The sequence below is a fragment of the Myxine glutinosa genome, chromosome 4, assembly GCF_964187855.1.
Source record: "Myxine glutinosa chromosome 4, kmMyxGlut1.1, whole genome shotgun sequence".
NCBI lineage: Eukaryota > Metazoa > Chordata > Myxini > Myxiniformes > Myxinidae > Myxine > Myxine glutinosa.
In genome coordinates, this window is record NC_136264.1 from 158057966 (window position 1) to 158076885 (window position 18920).

The 18920-nt window shown below is 46.1% G+C and overlaps 1 protein-coding gene across 5 annotated transcripts in view; it reads right to left on the reverse strand.

Moving 5' to 3' along the window:
• The window catches only part of LOC137412486 (PH and SEC7 domain-containing protein 3), a 196756-nt gene that overhangs the window by 80562 nt on the left and 97274 nt on the right, over positions 1 to 18920 (reverse strand). Inside the window, exon 2 of one of the 5 annotated variants that reach the window (XM_068097794.2) lies at positions 12040 to 12170. The exons of the other annotated variants lie outside the window; for them this stretch is intronic. Coding sequence (XP_067953895.1) covers positions 12040 to 12068 — 29 coding nt within the window. The 5' untranslated portion in view covers positions 12069 to 12170. The remainder of the gene's footprint in view (positions 1 to 12039; positions 12171 to 18920) is intronic. 5 annotated transcript variants of the gene reach the window in all.

The window sequence follows — 18920 nt, forward strand, 5'->3', positions numbered from 1 at the left end:
CCTCCTCACTCTCTGCAGACCTGGACAAAATCACAGACTGGGCAAACAAATGGAACATGTCTTTCAATCCTGATAAATCTCACACTCTTACGATGTCTCTCTGAAAAGACCGACTGGAAAACCCTCCCATCCACTTTCTGAATAATCCTCTCCAAGAAGTTCTGTCACTCAAGGTTTTGGGTCTCACTATTTGCCATGATCTTTCCTGGGAAAACCACATTTCAAATCTGGCCTCCAAAGCCAGTCTCCGACTGGGCATCCTCCGTCGTGCGAAGTCCTTCCTTGGCACACCTGAGCTCCTCACCACATACAAGGCTTTCATCCGCAGCTCTATGGAATACTGCTCTCCCCTCTGGTCTGGTGCTCTTGCCTCACACCTAGCCCGTCTTCACGCTGTTGAAACCAAAGCGTTCAGAATCATTGGAATCTCCCATGATGAAGCTAACTCCAAGGGCCTTTCACTCACTCACCGCAGGCAGGTTGGTGGTCTTTCCGTCTTCTACCGACTCCTCTCTGGCCTTGCCCCCCCCCCAGCCCTCTCTGGGCTCTGTCCCCCAAATATTCCTACAGGTCGCACAAGATCTGCCTGCAACCCTCTTATGGTTAAACTGCCAAAATCAAGACTTTCTGCTCACCTTCACTCCTTCATTCCTCTTTTCTCCCGCCTCTGGAACAAACTCCCTCACTCTCTTCAATCCCACTCCACCATCCAGGTCTTTAAAACAGCTGTTCACCACCATCTCTTATCCTCCCCCATCCAAAACCTTGATCTTTACTACCCCCGCTGGTTTCGGTCCCCTTGTGTTTTATACCTCTCCCCCCCCCCCCTCCCCTTCCCACGCCTCCTGCCCCCAAGCCCTCTCCCTCCCACACTTCTCCCTGCTCTCAAATGTTGTGGTTGTGTGCTTCCCCTTCTCTCCCCATCTTGTCTTCCGCTCCCTCTTTTTGTATATTTGTTTGTCTGGTTGATTTGTTTGTGAAATAAATGTTAGCTCTTTCACAAGCCTCGATTCAGTATACAAAAAAAGAAAAGAAAAAAAAAAGGGCGTAGTGTGCATGTCCAAGCATTATAGTGTTAAAGGGCGTAGGGTGTATGTCCAAGCATTATACAGTGTTACAGCATGTAGGGTGTATGTCCAAGCATTATAGTGTTACAGGGCGTAGGGTGTATGTCCAAGCATTATACAGTGTTCCAGGGCATAGGGTGTATGTCCAAGCATTATAGTGTTACATGGCGTAGGGTGTAAGTATGTTCAAGCATTATACAGTGTTACAGGGCGTAGGGTGAATGTCCAAGCATTATAGTGTTTCAGGGCGTAGGGTGTATGTCCAAGCATTATACAGTGTTGCAGGGCGTAGGGTGAATGTCCAAGCATTATAGTGTTACAGGGCGTCGGGTGAATGTCCAAGCATTATACAGTGTTACAGCGCGTCGGGTGAATGTCCAAGCATTATAGTGTTGCAGGGCATAGGGTGAATGTCCAAGCATTATACAGTGTTGCAGGGCGTAGGGTGAATGTCCAAGCATTATACAGTGTTGCAGGGCGTAGGGTGAATGTCCAAGCATTATACAGTGTTGCAGGGCGTAGGGTGAATGTCCAAGCATTATACAGTGTTACAGGGCGTAGGGTGAATGTCCAAGCATTATACAGTGTTGCAGGGCGTAGGGTGAATGTCCAAGCATTATACGGTGTTGCAGGGCGTTGGGTGTATGTCCAAGCATTATAGTGTTACAGGGCATAGGGTGTATGTCCAAGCATTATACAGTGTTACAGGGCATAGGGTGAATGTCCAAGCATTATAGTGTTACAGGGCGTAGAGTGTATGTCCAAGCATTATACAGTGTTTCAGGGCGTGGGGTGAATGTCCAAGCATTATAGTGTTTCAAGGCGTAGGGTGTATGTCCAAGCATTATACAGTGTTGCAGGGCGTAGCGTGTATGTCCAAGCATTATAGTGTTACAGGGCGTAGGGTGTATGTCCAAGCATTATACAGTGTTGCAGGGCGTAGGGTGTATGTCCAAGCATTATACGGAGTGTTACACTGGGGTGGGGAGTATGTCCAAGTGTTATACGGAGTGGTACACTGGGGTGGGGTGTATGTCCAAGTGTTATACAGAGTGTTACAGAGGGAGTTGTGGGTGCATATAAAAGCATTACAGGCTTGTGGGTGTGCATGTCTAAGCGTTGTCCAGAGTGTTACAGATGGGGGTGGCGGTGTATATCCAAGCGTTACAGGGGGTGGGGTGCATATCCAAGTGTTATACAGAGTGTTACAGGGGTGTGGGGGTGTATGTACAAGTGGTATATGGAGTGTTACAGAAGGGGTGGGGTGTATGTCCAAGTGTTACAGGGGGTGGGGTGTATATCCAAGCGTTATACAGTGTTACAGAGTGTGGAGGTGTATGTCTTATCATTATACTGAGTGTTACCTGGGGTGGGGTTGTACGTCCAAGCATTATACGGAGTGTTACAGGGGTGTGTGTGTGGTGTATATCCAAGAGTTATACAGAGTGTTTCAAGGGTGTGGGGTTGTATGTCCAAGCATTATATGGAGTGTTACACTGGGATGGGGTGTATGCCCAAGTGTTATACGGAGTGTTACAGGGTGTGAGGTTGTACGTCCAAGCATTATACGGAGTGTTACAGGGTGTGGGGGTGTATGCCCAAGTGTTAGACGGAAAGTTACGGGGATGGGGTGTATGTCCAAGCATTATACTGAGTGTTACGGCGGGGGTGGGGGGAGGGGGGGTGGAGATGTAGGTCCAAGTATTATATGGAGTGTTACGGCGGTGATGGTGCATGTCGCAGCATTATACGGAGTGTTACACTGGGGTGGGGAGTATGTCAAAATGTTACACGGAGTGTTATGGGGGTGGGGGTGTTTGTCCAAGTGTTATACAGAATGTTACAAGGGTGTGGCGTGTATGTCCAAGCATTATGCGGATTGTTACACTGGGGTGGTGGTGTATGTCCAAGTGTTATATGGAGTGTTACGGGGGTGGTGGAGTATGTCCAAGTGTTATATGGATTGTTATGGGGGTGGTGGTGGTGGTGTATGTCCAAGTGTTATATGGATTGTTACGGGGGTGGTGGTGGTGTATGTCCAAGTGTTATATGGATTGTTACGGGGGTGGTGGTGGTGTATGTCCAAGTGTTATATGGAGTGTTACGGGGTGGTGGTGTATGTCCAAGTGTTATATGGAGTGTTACAGGGATGGGGTGTATGTCCAAGCATTATACGGAGTGTTACACTGGGGTGTGGAGTATGTTCAAATGTTACACGGAGTGTTAGGGGATGGGGGTGTATGTCCAAGTGTTATACAGAGTGTTACAGAGGGAGTTGGGGGTGCATGTAAAGGCATTACAGGCTGGTGGGGGTGTATGTCTAAGCGTGCACAGAGTGTTACAGATGGGGGTGGCGATGTATGTCCAAGCGTGTACAGAGTGTTACAAATGGGGGTGGCGGTGTATGTCCAAGCGTTACAGGGGGTGGGGTGCATATCCAAGTGTTATACAGAGTGTTACAGAGGGAGTTGGGGGTGCATGTAAAGGCATTACAGGCTGGTGGGGGTGTACGTATAAGCGTGTACAGAGCGTTACAGGGGGTGGGGTGCATATCCAAGTGTTATACAGAGTGTTACCGGGGGTGGGGTTGTATGTCCAAGCATAAGTACACTCACTACCTCTGCTCCATCCTGTTGAATCCCAAAGATCCTGTCAACAAATATTGGGCTGCTAAATCAGACAAGTAGCTGCAGAAAAGCAATTTCCTTAAATCAGGTTTAACCACATAATGGCGTTTCTCGAAAGTAGCTTCCGATGGCCTTGTGAACCCCATAACGATGGCCTTGTGAACCCCATAACGATGGCCTTGTGAACCCCATAACGATGGCCTTGTGAACCCCATAACGATGGCCTTGTGAACCCCATAACGATGGCCTTGTGAACCCCATAACGATGGCCTTGTGAACCGGTGCCAAAGCATTCCTTTCACCGAAGGTGGAGTGCAAGTTTTATCCTGAGTTGTTGTGTTGTCTAAGGCCTCGCTTTTTACAAGCACAGCATTTATGTAGCTTTTTGCCAAGCAGCAAAGCATCAGGCATTCAAAGTATTTCACACCTCCAAAGGTAGGACCAATCAGTAATGGTAAATCTCTGGACCTCAGGCAAGTTACCTGAGCCACTTCGCCATATTTCTCAGGAGCACATTATATGCATTGAACATTATATTCCAGCCAACACAGAAGTTCAGGGGCTGCCTTGTTATCAATGAAGTTGTTTTGCAAGTGTTCCACCGACTTTATTAAAATCATCACTTATAAAGCATCCAATTTGAAAGCAATAAAAATATGAGGTCCATCAAAGGATACCCGGTCTACATTGAACAAACCGGTAACATCCAATAGACGGATAAATGAGGCTGTAGTATTAGCCAAACATGTTAGAATTGGTGAAATATTTCCATGCACGTGATATTAGACAATGCAATCAGATCAACAACCACAAATAATGGCATGCATTCAAAGGCAAGCACGTCGCCAAATCTATCCTGCCACCATTTACGAACACAAGGCATAGCTACTCAATGCTTCCCCTACTGGTTTAATATAAAACACAGCATGCTGTACTTCTTTGTGTGTTAAGCGAACACAATTTCTTATAACAAGTAACACATACACACACACATGGAGGAGAAAGGAGAGAATGAGGGTGTCTCCCTGAAAGAGGGGCAAGACCAGTTCAAAGACAAGGACCAGGTGACTCAGGCATAGACAAAAAGGGAAAAAAATGGAAAAGGCGGATGCTGATGGGCAGAAAGACAAGGGAGCGCAGAAGAATGAGGGAGAGGAGGAAGGGTGAAGATGATGAAGAGCAGCATAGGCTGAAAGAAAAGTTAGCCAACAAAATAGAAGAGATAAAATTGATAAAACAATAAAGGGACGAACATCTTAGTGAGGTGAACCAACCAGTGAATGAGAAAAAGGATTTCAAAATCATCCACCTTGAAGGAAATCAATGTCGTGTGTTTCGCAGGGGCACTATTCATTCAAGAAAAGGTAACGGGCAAACAACACCAGAAGAAGGAAAAAACAAGCCCGACAAATAGAAGCCAAATTCCACCATGGAAACAGAGATTAGAGACACAAAGAGAACAACAACTGCGGAAGGAAGTTGTACAAATGCAACAGTTGAGGAAAGGAAACAGAAACCCAAAACTAAAAAGAGGAATCCAAATAATAAAAAACAAATACAAAATCGTCAACAAAGACCTTGAGTTCTTGGCTGCTAAAACCAAACTCAAAATAGAGATGTTAGTAAGAAAGATAGAAAGCTATGAGGAAGCAAACTGGAGAAAACAAAACCACATGTTTGAGAGTAATCCAAGAATATTCTAATGTGAATTAGAGAAACAAAAGCAGAATGTGTCAACTCCCCCTGGAAAAGAAAAGGCAGAAAAATGATGGAAAGTAATTTTTGAAGATCAAAAATAACTTAACAAGGAAGTGGAATGGATCGCAAACTTGGAAAAGAAGAAGCAAAATCTAAAGGAATTTCCCCCAGTGATGTTATTGATGAAGAAAAAAAAATCACAAAACAACCTGGAAAAAAATTGCAAACATTAAAAGTGTAGACCCAGATGAAATTCCAAATTTCTGGCTAAGACAACCTGTTGCACTCCACAATCACTATGCCAGGACTTTCAATGAACTGATCCAAGAGGAATAGGCAGAAGGAGAGTGGCTCGTAGAAGGAAACACCTTTCTCATCCCAAAATCAAAAGAAACCCAACTTCCACACAAATACATGTTTACCACCAACATATAAACCTCTGACAGGAATCATCCCAGAAATGATATATCATCACCGAACACAACAGGAAGGTTCAAGAGGCACTACACAAGGGATGTAAGAGAGGTTGTTATGGAACAATTGACCACCTACGACTGAACAAGGCCATACTTGAAAATTGCAAAATGCAAAGAACTAAATTGTCCACCAATAGACTATAAGAAAGCTTTTGACAGTGTCCCACATTTGTGGATGATAAAATGCATGCAAACTTACAAAATCAATCCCCAAATAATCAAACTGATTGACAAAGTAACGGAGCTCTGGAATACCACATTGATATTACAGAACTCAGAAGGAAAAATTTAAATACCACATGTGAAGATACAGCGTGGAATCTTCCAAGGAGACAGTCTCCCCCCCCCCCCCCCCCACCCCCCTTCTGTTTTGTCTGGCTCTGGACCCACTAAGTAAATTAATCAACAAACATGGACACACATGCACCATAACCACCAATTGAAGAACATCCACACAAATAGGAAAGGTGACATTCTACTTCACATGGATATAAAGATATTCGCACCAAATGGCGAAAAATTGACAAAAACAACTAAAGCGAGTAAAACGGTTTTCCGAGGACATTCAAATTGAATTTGGGCTTGACAAGTGCGCCAAGTGCACATTTGTACAAGGTGAACAAAATAAAACAGACAACATAAAAATTGACCTTGAAACAACAATACAAGAGCTACAAAACGAAGCATCATACAAATACCACATCAAGGAGTAGTAGAGGGCCACGAAATAAGTCAAAACAAATGTGCAAAACAATTACCAAAGAATATACCTACATATAACGAAGTTGATCGCGAAAACATACCTCTCTCCCAAGTTTTTGAGAAGATTGTAAAATAAATTACCTGAATTAGATGCAACCCTTTTCAGCCTATTATAGGTGGGCAGATCCAGATGGGGAGCACAACCTCATGAGACCTTAATGTTCTGATGTATTGTACCAAATTTGGTCCATATAGTCATGTAGTTTATGAAGAAAATGTTTTAGTGAATATGAGGGATTACGGGAGGGACGCCCGTGACCCATTTTTCAGGGGAGATAAACCCATGGGGAGCACAACTTAGGGTTAGGGCATAGTCATGATGCCGCATGGCCAGTTTGGTCTGGATCTGGTTGTCTGTTTCTGAGAAGAACATTTTTGAATGAAATACCAACATTTGGGGGCAACACCCCCCTCACTCCTATTTCATAGTGGGTGCATCCTGATGAGTGGCACAACCCCATGAGGCCTTGCTGTCCTGATGCATCATACCAAATTTGTTCCATAATCAGTAGGGTAGTTTGTGAGTGGGATATGTTTTAGTCAAATGTTAACAGACGTATGTACTTACGTACGTATGGAGAGACGGACAACTGGACACCAGGACCCTCTCTATGAGGTAATTTCAGAGAAATAACCTAATCAATAAGTTTGAATGGCTGGTTGGAAGGACACGTGATACTCCCAGATATAAAAACAACAAAATTCTTTACCATCCACAAAATAATCTACAAAAACTAGTGCATCCCGAGAATGTACCTGCCAAGACGAGAGGGAGGCAGCAGCCTGATGGGAACTCAACCAGGTAAGCAGAACTATGAGTGTAGAGAACTAGCTGAGTATGTGAAATGCTCAACAGACTATCGGACACAATTTGAAAACAAACATGAACACAACAAACCTGAAAAAGTATCCCTAACTCACCTTGCAAAAAATTTCCATAAAGATGTGAGAATAGAAGATGCCACACAGGAAAATGAAACAGCAACAAATACAGCCCCAATAATGGCAAAAAAAGAAAAAATAAGTAGTCACGTGAAAAAGTAAGTACACCCCATGTAAAGTTTTCAATTTTTCAACATACAGCTATTTGATCTTCATTTCAACAATATTGACAGATAAAGGTGATATAATATAACAAATATCATGAAACATTTACATTTTGTAGTCCATTGTATAATTTAAATAAACATAAATGCAAATTTCGCATGTGGAAAAAGTAAGTACACCCCTACATTTATCACTACTTCAAATACCTAAAATTAGAATCAGGTGCACCAGCTCAGGTGCAAATGATTAGAACATCGTCAGAGAGGATCTTGGAGGAACCTGTCTGATTTAAACCTCAGACATTTCGTTTGGTTTGCTCTTTGTTGTTGAAGTGTGCGGCGTCACCATGCCAAGATCAAAAGAGCTCTCTGAAGTCTTCAGAAAGAAGGTTATAGATGCCTACGAGTCTGGGAAGGGATTTAAAAAGATCTCCAAACAATTTGAAATCAATCATTCGACTGTCCGGAAGATCATCTACAAGTGGAGAAGATTCCAAACAACTGCCAACTTGTTCAGGCCAGGTCGTCCCAGCAAGTTCAGCCCGAGGGCAGACCGCAAGATGCTGAAAGAAGTCTCGAAGAACCCCAGAATGTCATCACGGAACCTACAGGTAACTCTTGCCACTGTTGATGTCAAAGTGCACGAGTCTACCATTAGAAAGAGGCTGCACAAATTTGATCTACATGGGAGGTGTGCCAGGAGGAAACCTTTGCTGTCCAGAAAGAACATCAGGGCAAGACTAAAGTTTGCCAATGAACACCTAGGCAAAGACCAGCACTTCTGGAACAATGTGCTCTGGACAGTTGAGTCAAAGGTGGAGCTATTTGGCCACAGTACCAGAAGACATGTTGGCTGAAAACCAAAGACAGCATTTGACCACTAGAACCTGATACCAACTGTAAAGCATGGTGGTGGAAATATTATGGTTTGGGGCAGCTTTGCTGCATCAGGGCCTGGGCAGCTCACTATCATAGAATCCACTGTGAATTCTTCATTGTACCAGAGGGTGCTTGAGGATAATGTGAGGCCATCTGTTGGAAAGTTGAAGCTCAACCGAAGGTGGACCTTGCAACATGACAATGACCCTAAACATACCAGTAAACCACCAAGGAATGGCTGAAAAGAAAGAAATGGAGGGTTCTGGAATGGCCAAGTCAAAGCCCGGATCTAAATCCCATCGAGATGTTGTGTGGGGATTTGAAACGAGCTGTGCATGCAAGAAACCCCTCAAACATCGCACAGCTGAAAGAATTCTACATGGAGGAGTGGGCAAAAATTTATCCCAGTCGATGTCAGAGACTGGTAGACAGTTATAAGAAACGCCTACTTGAGGTTGTTTCTGCCAAAGGGGGCAATACCACCTATTAGAGCCAAGGGTGTACTTTCTTTTTCCACAGAAGGAAATGGCATCTCTGTTAATTTTTTGTTGAATAAATTATTGCAAAGTAAATTTATCATTGTTTTTTGTTCAATTAGATCACCGTTATCCATAGATACTGTTTAAATGAAGATCAAATATTGATATGTCCACATATGTTAAAAAGATTAATAAAAACATTTCATGGGGTGTACTTACTTTTTCCACATGCGAAATTTGCATTTATGTTTATTTAAATCATACAATGGACTACAAAATGTAAATGTTTCATGATATTTGTTATATTATATCACCTTTATCTATCAATATTGTTGAAATGAAGATCAAATAGCTGTATGTTGAAATATGTTGAAAAAGTCAAGACTTTACATGGGGTGTACTTACTTTTTCACGTGACTGTATATAAAAAGAAATATCAAGAAATATACATCAACAACTGGAAGAATGACAAAAGAGCAGTAGAATACAAAAAATAATTGGACAGAGTGGGGATAGACAAAGAAGGCTCAATGGAATGGCAAAGAATAGGTCGGCTCAACTGGGACGACGAAAGAATCATAATAAATGCCCAAGATCAAGGCCACAACACCAATGGATTTAAAAAGATGGTGGGACTGAACCTGATGGACAAGTGTAGATTCTGCAAGACAGAAACAGAAAGTACTAGTTACCTGCTCTCGGGATGCAAAAAACTATTATCAGAACAACTTTACACACAACGGCACAACAAAGTATGAAAACTGATTCATTGGCATATCTGCAAAAATTTAAACATTCCAGTTCCAGAAAACTCATGGAAGCACTAACCAAAGGCAATTATTGAAAATGAGGACATCATGCCAACGTACGACCTGATGATTCCATCGAGCGTGAACATAGAAAACAAAGCATTGTGTCCAGACATTGTATTCAGGAACAAAAGGAAAAGACAGCATTGATGATTGAGATATCAGTACCCAGCGATTTTGCCCTAAAACAATGCAGAAATCAAGAAAATGGCAAAATACCAAGTCCTCAAAAATGATGTAAAAAGATCCTGGAAGCAGAAGAGCACCGAAATTGTACCAGTGATTATTGGAGCAATGGGAATGATAAAGAAACACCTCACAGTGATATTAAAAACAATCCCTGGGAATATTACTTCAAACAAACTGCAGTTGGAAGCTGTCTGGGACGTGGTGACGATCCTCAAAAGAGCCGTCAGAACAAAAGTTTGAGAACAAGAAAACGTCACAGCTTGGTTCATGAATCATGATTCCTTACTGAAATGGAGGTAGATACTTCGAGACCTGGGAGGACTATGTTCCACCTTCTAAAAGCTGGACGCCTATCTGGTTTTGAAAATACTAGGGCATGCCCGTACTATATATATATCTAAAATTATATCCCCCCCCCTCTATTTACATGGAATGGTTTGGTCCATTCGCAAAGCCAAAGGCAAAGCGAACGGCTTGCGAGTACGGTGACAATCCCCCCCCTCTATTTACATCAAATGGTTTGGTCCATTCGCAACGACCACAGAACCCCCCCCCCCCCCTCTATTTACATGAAATGGTTTGGTCCATTCGCAACGCCAAAGCGAACGGCGAACGGCTAAATCGCCATAGCTCGGTAACTACTTGTCCGATTAATTTCAAACCTTGAAAAGGCACATCCTCGGGTCCCCAGCAATATACCTGGCAAGTTTAAAGTATATCGGACCCGTGGTTGTCGAGAAACAGCGGTCACAGACAAACACACACACAGACACACACACACACACACACACACACACACACACACACACACACACACACACACAGAGATTGCTGGAATTATAGATAGATGGAGATAACAACCAACGACACACACACACACACACACACACACACACACACACACACACACACACACACACACACACACACACACACAGCTTCTGGAAATGGAGCTCGTTTAAGAGAATTACCTTGTCATTGTGACCAGCCTGGTGTTGGCTTAGCGTTTAGGGTGCCGACTTGGGATACTCGGATCCTGGGTTCGAATCCCGGTTGATCACTGAATTAACGCCAGGGGGGTTGACTCAGCCTGTCATCCTTCCGAGGTCGGCAAATTGAGTACAACGGTAAAAACCCTCAAACCTCTTGCCAGGAAACCCCATTGAGCCAAAGCTAATGGGTATTCACGTGTTACGAAAACCAAAGGCATAACTACGTTGCTACAGATTAATGACCTTCAGAGCCACCTCTGATCGAGTCTACACATGGTGCAAAGGTGGTTAAATGAGACAGTGAAATAATTAATAATCTGCTTGCAAACCTAATCCGGCCTTTACATAGGGGAATGGCTTAGATCACAGTTTGTGGTTGACTATTCATGCCTATCGGGAAACTTGGGGTGGCCACAAAAATAAAGATGGAATGCTGTCCAAACACCAATTTTTTTAAAGAGAAGGAAATCTGGTGAACAGACGTCAGGGAATGAATGATCAGAACAAAAATAGGGGCGGATCCAAGATTTTTGTTTCGAGGGGATTGGGGATAGGGGGAGAGAGAATGTTGTGTTGTCACCATGACATGAAAGCTTTTGACAAAATTCCCACGTTTCAGGGTCACTTTGTGTTATATAAAACTATATTTGTCAGCAGTCTCAGCAATTTTACTTGAGACATGCAGGAACATTAAAATATTGACTCAAAAAGCAAATGTCGAGTACAAGTTGGATACTATGGTCAAAACAGTGTCTCTCCTTGGTGAATTACTCTTACATAAATTAACATTTAGTATTATACACAAAATTAGCAATAAACTCAATCAACAAATGGAAGTTTAAAAATACTACATGAACCAACACCAACCTCTGAAATTGAATCGTTCAAAACATGTATGATCGCACGATGCTCGAGTGTTGGGATTCTGCAACGCATGGACTACGTGCTCGAATAAGGTTGTTGGCAATCAAGATGTCCGATTTGAAAGATTCCTTTTAATCACATTGTAATTCACCTTTTGTATTCCTCCACAAAGCCTGCCATCTTCTGAGTTCATTTTCCAGGCATTCAGGAAAGGAAGGTTCTTTCCCATTGAAGCATGCCCTCTTTGTTCTCAAAGAGTTCCACACCAGAACTGAGTAGCATCTATGGTACAGCACAGCAGCTCACATGCATGACTTCCTTCAATTGTAAACCATTCCACCATCTGATTTATAAGGGAGCCCAGAAGTAGAATGGAAACTGTTCTTTTGTAGTGCTCCATCACACTTTCTCTGGGTAAATCGTGGTGGTTTTTCTACAAAATCATTCTCCTGGAAATAGACTCTGCTCCAGGGACATTCTCAGTCAGGTGGAGGTTCTTACCAAAACATGGGCTGAAAGTGGTGTCAATACTCTTTCTGATGGTCTTTAAACTTTCAATAACCTTGTCAATCTTTTGAATGCCTCTAATCATATTGTTGCGGATATGGGATTTGCATCCATCCATATCTGGTTGTAAATATTCCCCTATTTCCTCAATACTTCCCAACTATCCCCAATCCCCCATTCCCTAGTCCCATTTTCTGTAAACAACACTCTGTAGACCCGACCTCCCCCTATTTCCCCCATTAAATGTCGTGCCCAGGTTCAGCGCATCTCATGTAAGACAACTATAGGACATCTTGCTAGTTATTCTTAGTCTATGTCAGTTAAGGACTCGTTTCCATTAATTCTGACCCTTCGTTGCACCAGAATGTGATTGTATGGCACCGTTAGGAAGTTTAGGACCTCCCAATACCTCCCCGCAGCTCTTCCTCACGGTTCAGCAACAACAACAACAACAACAACAACAGCAACGGCAGCGGCGGGCGCGGGAAGTGCGCGTCCTCACTCCGGCTTGGTTGGTAGGGGGTGTTGGGAGGGCACCAAGCCTTCCCAACGAGCCGCCATCGAACATGTGCTCGACGGGGTTACCAAATAGGGGCTCCCTGTCAGCTCCTCATCAAGGGCGGAGCCCGGTAACCCCCGCACCCAATGGAAGCGGCGGACCGGCCCCAGTGGGGCGGAGCCAACCAGCCGAGGGCGTGTCACTCCCCGCTGAGCATGCGCAGGAAGAGGGAGGTGATGTCAGATGCGCGCTGAGCTTGGAGCAAGCAAGACCACCTCCGAGTGCTGTGAGGCCTCCCCGCATCTTCTGGACTGGACCGTGCTTTATCCTGTCCCCGAGCCAAGGTGCACCTTGTGCCATCGAACTACCTGTCCCTCCCTGCCATCAATCCCTGTGTAAGTCAGCCTTGTTCCGTTTGTCTGTGGTCTGTCCGGGAATAGATAAGATTGTATTTAAGTGCCCATCTCTTCTGTGTCTTTTACCTCACTCTGCCGTGTAATCTACCCCCTTTTCTCCACCACTGTAATTATACCCTCCTCCGGAGGTCTTGAGAACTGTACCCCTTGCGTCGTTTTCCTCTTTCCCAGTCGTCGTGTCCTTTCCATCATTGATTTGGCATAGCGCGATTTGGTCAACGTCTGGGTGAATCGGGTGAGTTGGGGAAGAATCGGGGGAACTGTTAGGTCGCGGCAATACCACCGCTCGGTAAATAACATCTAAACCGCGTCCGTAACAATTGGTGTCTGGGGGTGAGATACGGACCCGAAGCGCGCTTAACGCGCTCAAAATTACAAGTCACCGAAATTTGATTTTGTTTTACAAGAAACCCGAATTTTGAAAGTCGCGCTATGGGAGATCAAGACGGCTGGGTTCCGGTAGAGGAGAGTGAGGCAGGGTCGATCCAGGACCAAATTGAGGGACATGAGGAGAGCGAAGCAGTGAGGGCGGCAGGTTCGCAAAATGGCGTCCTCGCGCACGAGGTTACGGGCGCGCAAAATGGCGCCTCGCAGATGGCTACGGCGACCGCGCCCGCGACCGTAGCAGCACCGCTGGTGGATTTGAACCTTTTTTTTATACAAATGAAGGCCCTTATGGCCCAGAATAGCGAACGGTTAGAACAAAGGATGGGGGCCCAGATCGGAGGGTTAGGGAGTAGAATAGAGGGATTAGGAAACAAATTTGAGGGACTAGACAACAAATTTGAGGGATTAGACAATAGATTAGGGGAAATACAGGAGGGGTTAACGGGGGTAGAAAACAGAATGGCCGCTCAAGAGAATCAAATGGAAGGGATGAAAAAGGGGTTAGAGGGGTTAGAAAACAGTATGGAAGGCAAATTGAGGGACATGAGGGACCAAGCGGAAAGGGAAGTTTAAAAAATGGGGCAGCAGATAGAGGGGGTCAGAATGGGGGTAGAAACTAAATTGGATGCTCACAGGGAGGAAATGGAGCAGATGAGGGTGGCATTTGGGCAGGAGATGCAAGTGATGGGAGAGGAGATCAGAAGAGGTGTGAGTGAGGAGGTCGGAGGAGTGCGCGAGGAGGTGAGGCACTGTGAGGAGCGCATGGAGAAGGAGGTGAGAAAGGGGACTGTAAAATTGCAAGGTGGTATAGAGGAGTTGACGCTGGGAGTGGAACAGCTGACGGAGGGACAAAAAGAACTAACGGAGCAGGTTCAAAGGAACACTGCGGTATTAGGAGGGTTAAAAGCGACACAAAACGACCTAAAAAATGACTTGATAGCGACACAGAGGCAATGTCAGATGGTACGTGAGGGACTGACAACGAGGTTGGACGAGGTGACAGAGGTAATGGAGACGAAGGACCGGCAGGTGAGGGCGCACATAGAAACAGTCAAGGTGGCCTTAGAGGACGAGCTTGAGGAGACGCACCGGGAAATAAAAGAGGTGAAGCAGAAATTAGAAGAAGTGGAAGAAGGGGTAAGCGAAATTAAGAAGCGACGGAGAGGGGATAAGAAAGAGATCAAAGAGGAAGTAAAAGAATTGGTCCAAAGTCTGTGTTCGGATCGTGATGATGTGCTCATTAACCGGATGAGGGATTCGCAGGTGATGGAGGAGAAGCGAAGAGAAAGAGGACCCGGTGTAAGTGGTGACCAATATGGTCGTGCGTATGATGCGCCAGGTGATTTAATAAGCTTGGGGGTCGAGATGGACCCGGGTGTTCGTGAGAGGCCGTTGGTGAAGTGTGCGACAGGTCTGGTGTGCGAAAAAGGAGGTGTGCGAGAACGTCCAACTCTGGGGTGCATGGGGAAAGAGTGCGCTGTCAAAAGTAAAGAAGAGTGTACACCTGTGGTGAGTGTTACAGAGGGTGTAACGGGAGAGTGTGCGCGAGAAAGGTGTGTAACGGACGGGTGCATGAGGAAAGAGTGTGCTGTCGAGAGTAAGGGTGAGTGCGCTGTCAAGAGTGGAGGTGAGAGTAGTAAGAGTGACACGGAGCGTGAGTTGGTTGTGACAGGTGAGAAAGGAAGCACACCTGGAATGGTAGAGCGTGTGTGGGAATGCACGCTGGAATTGGTAGTGAGGCACGTGGTTGGGTGTGCGAGTGAGAGCACACCTGTGATCGTCACAGAGGTGACCGAGGAGGGGGCGCGAAGAGGTGTGTTGGTGAGGTGTGCGAGCGACGAATGTGTGCCAAGGTGTTCGGTGGTCAGGTGTGTGACCAAGTCTGTGAGTGGAATGAGTGTACCTGGGTGTGTAAGAGAAGGTGCAATGACCAAGAGCAGGGAAACGGCTGGATGTATGAGCAAGAAAGGGGTAGCGTATGCGTGTAAGCCTGCAGGTGAGGCATCGACGGTAACCGGGTTAGCGGTTAGAGCGACTTATAGCTGAATCGGGCCCTCGGTGCGTGCCGGGCTTCGCGTGCCGCGAGAACCAGCGGGGATCCGAGCCACGGCGGGTTCGAAAGGACCGCCGTACGCGATCCACGCTGGGCCTCGCTTTGAACGGCCGCGTCCGTGCTCCACTAGGCGGAGCGGGCAGCCCGATAGGAAGGGTCGTCATGGCGACCACTTTTTGTTGAGGCAGTCCGGCAGGTCGAGATCGGGCCATGGGATGGCTCCGTGCCGAGATGGTGCGTGGGACCTCGGCCCGGGTAAACGTCCTTCCCTGCACCGAATGCGGGACTTATCCAGCCGCTGGCACCAAACAACCCGCATTCATGGCTTGGCTGTACGAAGCCGAGCTTTAGAAGTGAATTGGCGCACCGAGAGGCATTAGTAAGTAGACTGTAATGACGAGGATAGTGTTTTGGCCCCGAAATTAGAAAAACAAAATTTGATGATTGGCAAAGGATTGGCAGTAATGATTGGCAGATGATGGGTAGTGATTGGCAAATTTTTGATTTGTTGAAATTTGATGTGCAAAATTGGTAGTAGGACCTCCCCGATGTGGTGGGATGGCAAATCCACCATCCCTCACGGATTGGGGCAAATGCGCTATAGATTATGGGGTGTATGGCAGTGAAAACTAGCCCGGGTGGGTTAGGTTATATTGATAGGGTCTAGAGGTGACTATAGGTGACGTTAAGGTTAGTTAGTGACAATGACACCTGTAGTGGGGACGCAGTTAGATTAGAGTGGATGATAATGACGAGGGAGCGCAATAGTTTAAAGGGACGACTGGGAAGCGCAAGTTTCAGAGGGGAGTAGTTAGATGAGATGATGCTGTGTGAGAACTGGACAGGTGTGTGGAGCAGTGTATGAGTAGTGAGTGTTGTGGATCAGCGCGAATGCGCTTGGGGGAGAGAAGGGTGCAGGCGGCACCAAGTATGAGAGCACAGGTGTGCAAGTACAGGTGTGTGGAATATATGGAGCAGAGAAATGAGTGGTGTGGAGAGAGTTGGAGTAAGTGGTACGGAGTGGTGTGCATGGTGCGAAGGTGTGGATGGGGGAAGAGTGGACCCCTTTTCACAAGTACCCGGGGAGGGTAGTTTAAAGAATAGTTAGAAGGTATAGGTAAATTGTGGTTGGATATTGGCATTTGTGGTGCGGTTGCAGAATGGTATTGTGGATGGGTGCATTGGTGTGGTGAAATTGGCTGGTCGTGTGGCCTGTTAGTATGAGTGTAAATGGTTGGGCACTCCGCCACTGTTAGATGTCGGCCAGGTGAGGCCGCAGGTGGGCTCTGGGAGCCGTTAGTGTCAGTGGGTGCCTGAGGATCCCGGGTGTGGATCGGGCAGCCCGTGCCAGAGAGGGCACTGAGGGGGTGAGAGTGCGAGAGGGCCTTCCCCAGTTAGTTAGGTTAGGGTGAGGAGCAGGTGAGCTCGGTAGGCAACAACAGTGGTGGAGGTGTGCAGGTGGGCAGACCAGCTGGGAGCGTCACACGACCCAGCCACCGAAATTGTGCGGGGGCACCGAGTGTTGAATTGGGGAGTGAGACCCAAATTGATGGTGTGCACCACAGATGGTCAATGGGATTTTGGTTCTTCGAACCACATAGAGTAATGAGGGCCAATGGTTTGGCAGGAGAAAGACCCCGGGTAATGTAAAGTTGTTAAAGTCATTTAGGAAATAGTTAGGATTGATGAACCTGTCGCACCATACGCAGCCACTTACCTGAGGTGATGATGATGACTCCACACCTGTGTTTTCTTTGTTTTGTGTTGCAGGAAAGGAGAATTGCTGTTTGGATTTGTGAGACGCATCACGACGTGGATGAGACATTGGGGTGATTCCATCTCTCCCTCCTTAGGAGGGACTGATGATGAATTGGTGATGGCAGATTTTGATGTTGAGTTGGAGATGGCAGATTTTGATGAGAGTTGGAAATGGCAAATTTGATTGGTTAGGAGGGAGAGAAGACGAATTTGGTTTATGGGAGGAACGGGGAAGACAGTAGGGACGTTGTTGATGTGAAAAGTAGATGTTTATGAGTAGTGTTGTGTTTTGTGGATACAGTAAGGGGTAAGGGAGGGGCAATGTAGGTTAACTGGTGGGGGGGGGGGGGCGTACGGTAGGAACGTACCTGTCTCACCTGGTTCCCATGTGCCCCCAGTGTGCATTACCTTGTATTGCGTGCACTTTTGCGCCCCTACCACCTTACTCACTTGTCTTCTTTTGTCTCCCACCTCCGAGGATCTGGCTTTGGGGCAGAGAGAGAGGAGAGAGAGGTGCTGGCTCTGCAGTTGTGGGCCTGTACTTCCGCTGCTTGCTGCCTGGATTGATACACCATATGGACCGCAATTTTTGTGGCCGCCCACAATGGACCGCAGTTCTTTTGCGGTCAAGCACCACCCGTGGATGGACCTGGGTCAACGTGGCACCTATGCCATACAGGTGAACCACTTTTAGTTGGCCCCCTGATGGCCACAATTAAGAAATGGACGCGGTTGGCGCCTTTCTTTATTTCTAAAGAAGCCAGAAGGCCAAGTGCACTCCATGAAGGCAAGACCAGCGGCAGAACATCGGCCGGCTGCGACACCACCGGTGACCATGGACACTTGATGGTGCATTGTTATTGAACACTTTATTGGTGCACCGGATGGTGCTGACTGTGCGTAATGGGGTGGTGCTTTTGGTGCTTGGACGGGGTGCTCTGCACATTATTAAAGGCCGTAGGGCCACAGGGCACTCGTGGGTTGGTGTATCGATGCTGGCATGCGTGCTCTCCCTATGCATAACATCTGCATGTGTTCCTCAAAGAACAGGTCCTGGATCGTAGTGTAAATATCAGTGTAGTCTTGTATAAATGATGCTCCCTACCGGCTGTATGTTTAGTTTGAGGATGCTTTCCGCGATTCGGTTATCCTGTGGGTGTGTTTCTGTTAGGAGAAGGGTGCAACGTCGCAGGGGGACATATTTACTCATTTGTGAACATCTGTAAAACTGTCGCACTCAGGGTTGAGTTAATAGTAGAGGGAACTACATCTGAGTGCCACACTAAAGTAGGTAAAAATTTATCGGGTCGGGACGCCCCGAGGTAGAGAAGGGTGCAATGTTGCGGATATGGGATTTGCATCCATCCATATCCGCTTGTAAATATTCCCCTATTTCCTCAATACTTCCCAAC